General features: G+C 36.5%; 1 protein-coding gene across 1 annotated transcript in view; it reads left to right on the forward strand.

Annotated features, from left to right (window-relative positions):
• Positions 1 to 5,167, forward strand: part of LOC109837285 — a 37,760-nt gene extending 32,593 nt beyond the window's left edge. Inside the window, exons 3-7 of the mRNA XM_020405465.1 lie at positions 1,726 to 2,077; positions 3,899 to 4,361; positions 4,764 to 4,840; positions 4,998 to 5,006; positions 5,117 to 5,167. Of these exons, the coding sequence (XP_020261054.1) occupies positions 1,726 to 2,077; positions 3,899 to 4,361; positions 4,764 to 4,840; positions 4,998 to 5,006; positions 5,117 to 5,167 (952 nt within the window). The remainder of the gene's footprint in view (positions 1 to 1,725; positions 2,078 to 3,898; positions 4,362 to 4,763; positions 4,841 to 4,997; positions 5,007 to 5,116) is intronic.

Below are 5,416 nucleotides of genomic sequence, written 5' to 3' on the forward strand. Positions count from 1 at the left end.
GGGGGGGGGGGGGGGACTGTTGGCCTTGTTGAGGAGAAAAAGACAATTTGCCTTCAAAGAATAGTCTCACATTGCCTAATGTAAGGGATGGTTGGATGTTTAAATTGGTTCTCCTCTCTTTATCCCTTAAGGGCCCCCAAGAGGAGGGTGTTTTGTATTTTTCAATTTGTTTGGGTTTTGCATATCACACACACGCGCACACGCGCCTTGCCGCACCGCACCTGCGCTCGCGCCCGCGCCCACCTGCCTCACCGTGTTTTGAATTTTCAATTTAATTTTTCCGTTTTCTTTTGACTCGGCTTTTAACAATATGGAGAAAGTGCGGGAAGAACTCAACGGTTGTGTGAGATTTGGATAACATGCAGGCGCAATTTGTGAGGAACGTGCGGAAATTCTCAACGGCTCTGAGGGTTTCTCAACCCTATAAATTCCGCCTCTAATCAGTTCGGAAAATACACAACACAAAAAGCTTTTCTCTTCTGTCTTCTCTCTCTCAAAAACTCGCTAACTCGCTATTTGAATTTCGTTCGTTATTAATTTTTTGGGTAACCGTCTTCATCTGAGAAGAAGCTCTATAATCTCGGCCGAGTATAGAGGCCGGCTATTTTCGGGGGGTTTTACTTCTAGGGATAGGGGATCATCTGTGTCAGGGCGATAGGCGAGTTCTCAATCTTCTAGGGCAGTGTAATAATTGCACGATTGCCACCCGATCAGGCTAGATTTTCTGTTCTTTTTATTTGGATTTATTTGCATGCTTTAAGTTTATTTAATTTTTCGTTAACATTTCTCCCATACGGAAAATCCACAAGCCAAAGAAGACCTTGACTTTTCAAGTAAAAGATTCAACTTTTAGTTGGCTGTTATGATTGGGAATTCATTCACACAGTAAGAAACTAAGCACATCATGGAACTAAATTACCGTATTTCACAAAAATTCAGTAATTTACAAACCACATATGGACTTGCATCAAATCCAAACAATAAAATTCAAGGAATGAGGTCCAGTAAACAATGTACCGAATCCATGACAAAATATTAAAACAGCAGAAACTATGACTAAATGTGAGCCAGTACAACAGAAACAAAGTAGTCATTTGTATAAGCTTCAAAACCAGAATAAACGAACAGAAGTTGGCAAGATAGCTTGCAGAAAAATAAAAGACTACTAACCATTCCATGGAACATGCACCTAAAATTAAAAGTGAAATCCAGCACTTAAAACATGTGAACTCTTCAAGATAAGTGTTCTATTGAATATTCCTTTTAGATCACCTGTAGATAGAGCTTTGATTCTGTGTTCCTTTTCTATATAAGACACTACTCTTTTAGAGTTGTTTTTACAGCATGATGCCATAATCTATGTAATAATATCACTTATTTGCCTGCTGGTGAGAACTTCAACATGTTTCTAAGTGAGGTATGCTCACTTGAAAGCTACTTGTGCAACTCCAAACAAACCTTTAGATTTTAATTTGATACTAGATCTACTCACTGGCGATTTAATTTAATATTTTAATAGGTTTGAGGTAGGACTTGACCCTAGAATCTGAATCCCTACTGGTATTTTGATCTGTACATTAACTATTTATTTTTAATAGGTTCCAATTGCAATTATCCTCCAGCTTGTTCATTTTGTAAGAATGTTTTGCATGTTCCCAACACAGGGAAAGTCTTCTTTTGTACATCTATGTTTTTTCCCCTGGATCTGACCATTATTTTCTGCAGTATAAAAACTAGAGTAAGGTCTTCATCAACCATCAGCCAGAGTGTAAGTGCTCTTGATCTATCGGCGAAGGACAAATCTGCAAAAACTCCACGAAGGCTCTCAATACCCACCAAGTCTGCCTTTAGTCCTCACCAAGCTTCGGTTGGAAGCATTACACCAGTATCAGCAACCGGAGCCAGGAGGTCAAGCATTCAGCAAAAAAGTGATACACAGTTATCTGATGTTTCAAAGTCATCATGTAGGCTGTACTATGTCTCTTACTGGTTAACACAGATCAAACTTGCTGAATCAGCTTCCAAACACTCGGTTTCCCTTGGTTTCTTCAAGCTTGCTCTGGAGTTAGGATGTGAGGTATGTCAAATGTAAACATCGGGCCCATTTGAGATTCATGCCCTTTTGTTGCTTTTTTTTTTCTGCAGAAAATATTCATGACTTCTGTAGTGTACGTGTGTCTTGAGTTGAGGTTGCTATTAGAAAGGATTATAGTCCACTATATATATATATATATATATAGTATATATTAACATTAATATCTATATATGTATATATATATATATATATATATATAGAGAGAGGAGAGAGAGAGAGAGAAATTCTTATCGTCACATTAAGGTTGGGTCATTCACCAAACTTTCTTTCATTGATGGTAGCCTAGGGGATCCATGCACAATAGAGAGGACTTGTTATATATATATGAGCTGGATAGCAAAGTTGACAAGTTGGGTGGCAAAGGCTCTTGTTCCACTTAAGTTAACATATTCACTCTCTCTCTCTCTCTCTCTCTCTCTCTCTCTCTCTCTAAAGTGATATATATTATATATATAGTATAATATATTAATATTATATATATAGTATGATATATATATAAGTAATATATATATATATAGTGAGATTAAATGGGTTCGTTGTCCATTTATATAATGATGACTGAGTTGGGATAGAAAGTTTGAAAGTTTGAGTTAGAAAAGGGCCTCTTGTCCACTTAAGTTGACATAAGTTCACCTCTCTCTTCTCTTTATATTATTTAAGTTGAGAGAATGGGTATCTTTCATTTATATATATGAGTGGATAGGAAAAGTTGAAAGTTTGGTGGACAAAGGCCTCATTGTCATTAAGTGACATTAAGTTCACCTCCTCCTCTCTCTCTCTCTTCTCTGATATATATATATACTATATACTATTATATATATATATGATATATATTATATATTAAAGTATATAACGTTATATATATATATACTAATGAGCAAGACCCTATCAAACTTATAGTTTGAGTGTCGCACCAAGTTCCCCTAAGCCACACATGTTATAATATTAAACACCTTTTATTAATACAATGTCCCTAGCCATTTGAATGGTTAAAAACTTTGGTGGACAACACTATCCGTATCCGCTTAAGTGACATAAGTTTTCACACTATATATATTTATATTATATATATAATGAGGAATTAATGTGTATCCTTGTCATTGGAGCGGGATTCCCTTCCTGACGCCTATGTGTACAATCCCCACCATTCTCTAATCAGGAGAGAGAGTGTGAGTTGGTGGGATTTTGGCTGTGCCTACTTTATGAGGATGGTGGGGATTGTGGCCACATAGGTGACAAGGAGGGAAATCTCTTCCTATGACAAGGGATAGCCACATTAATATCTCTCTCTCTCTCTCTCCTCCTCTCTCCTCTCGTATCTTAATATATATATATATATATATATATATATTATATATATATATATGATGTGTGTGTGGTGTGTGTGTGTGTGTGTTATGTATAATGTCGGTGCGGGTACGTATGTGCGTGCGTGCACGTGTGTGTTTGTGGGTGCGCGTGCGTGCTTGTTAGTATTCATGTGTTTACGTGCATGTGCGTGTTGGTGTATGAGTGTGTGCATTTACATAGGCGACAGAAAAACATTCTGCCCCTGAATTTGCTGTCTTTTTTGAATATCTTGCTGCAAGCTTTTAAGTTGTTAAGTGGTTAAAACAGAAAGTCCTCTATAGCTTTTTGGCTGGAAGGACAAAGAATTGAAGAAAATTTCAATTTTAGAGTTAATCTTGTGTGATTTGTATGAGGTTCTTGTATACAACAAATCAATGATACATTGATACCTAATCTTGTATTACAAAATCAGCGTAATTTGTTTTTGGTGAATGATGTGATTTACACCTGCAGCCCCTCCAGCGGATAAGGGAGGAGCTTAAATCATATGTACACAAACACAACCTTTTAGCAGAACTTGGAGAAGCTACAAAAGATCTCCTTCAGAGATATAACATATTAGAAGAAGAATCTGAGCACCTAAAACTCTCTGAGGACAGTTCTAAGTTACAGGAAAACGGAAGTACTGCTTCAAACCAAAACATTCGCAGCTCTTGTGCTTTAACAGGGTCTGGGAATCAGAAACCCAAGTCATTGATTTCAAAAGCCCTTACTGTTTCAGAAGCAAAGGAGGTCCAGAGAGTGCCTGTGGCTAAGGAAAAGCCATCAAGCATCAAGAATCCAGGGCATTTTGTCGCTGTGAAAGATGCCAATGTTAATAATGCACAGAAGAAATCTCTGAAGCCAAGCAGGGTTGATTCCAACCGTAGCAATGCAAAAGTCAAGAGTTTAACAACGGAAGCTCTTAGCAAGAAAGGTACTACTTAGTTGAAGTACAATACTATACTTCCTTCCCCAAGTTTATAGTTTAAAGATGGCTTGTAGTTGTAGTTTATGCTCTGTTGTTGGATGTGGATGTTTGTGTTGAAAAAATGATTTTTGCTAAGACAAAATATATTCACAAGCTCTATCTCTCGTGTTTGCATTATCGAATTTAGAATAGAATCAGTTAATTCCAAAACTACTACTGCTTTTGTTCTCTTTATATGTATACTGTTTTCTCCTATTTGATTATATAAAAAATCAATATTGATGCTCCATTTATCAAATACTTGAATGCAACTCTTGGTATAACAAACTTAATGTTCTATGACTGTAAAAAAATATTTGATCCATTGGTTTGTTTTCATATATTTCTTGAATATTCTTCCTTCTTTAGGTGATTTAGTTGATCCAGCTCTTACTGGGGAGGCAGCGATTGAAGACAGAGACATACTTGAAGATAAAGAGAACATGGTAAGGTCACTCTTGTCATCCAAAGATAACTTTTCTTTGTTTCTTGTTTCCTTCATTCTGGCTGATAATATTATACATGTGACGCTCATATTTCCTCCTCCTCCTCCTCCTCCTCCTCCTTATTCTTTTTCCGTTTTTTGCTTTTTTGTTCAAATAGCATTATCATGTCAGTTTTATTTCTTTGTTTTGAACATTTAAACAAGAGAACTCAATACTCATTATGTAACAATTTCATCGTCGCTGCAATTAGTACAGTATTGATCTTACTTTGTATAGGATTCCCAGTCCATAAATGGGGCTGTGTTGAAGGAAGATGTTCAGACATAAGCCTTCGATGTATCAACTTTTGTCTGCTGAAGTGAAGTTAGCCTCTGTTGCCTGTTTCTGCAGAAACTGAAGTTTGTTGCTGTTGATATTTATTTATAAGCAATCAAAATATCAAAACTAAAAAAGAAAAAAAGAAGTGAACATAATATGAGTGTGTCTGTGTCTTTGCTTTAGACTATCGAGTGTGGTGCTTGTGTTTTGGCTAAAGTGTGATGTATTGCTGCTATTATCCTTTATCATTTCTAAGTA

Source organism: Asparagus officinalis, chromosome 1 (assembly GCF_001876935.1).
Source record: "Asparagus officinalis chromosome 1, Aspof.V1, whole genome shotgun sequence".
In the NCBI taxonomy this organism is placed as follows: domain Eukaryota; kingdom Viridiplantae; phylum Streptophyta; class Magnoliopsida; order Asparagales; family Asparagaceae; genus Asparagus; species Asparagus officinalis.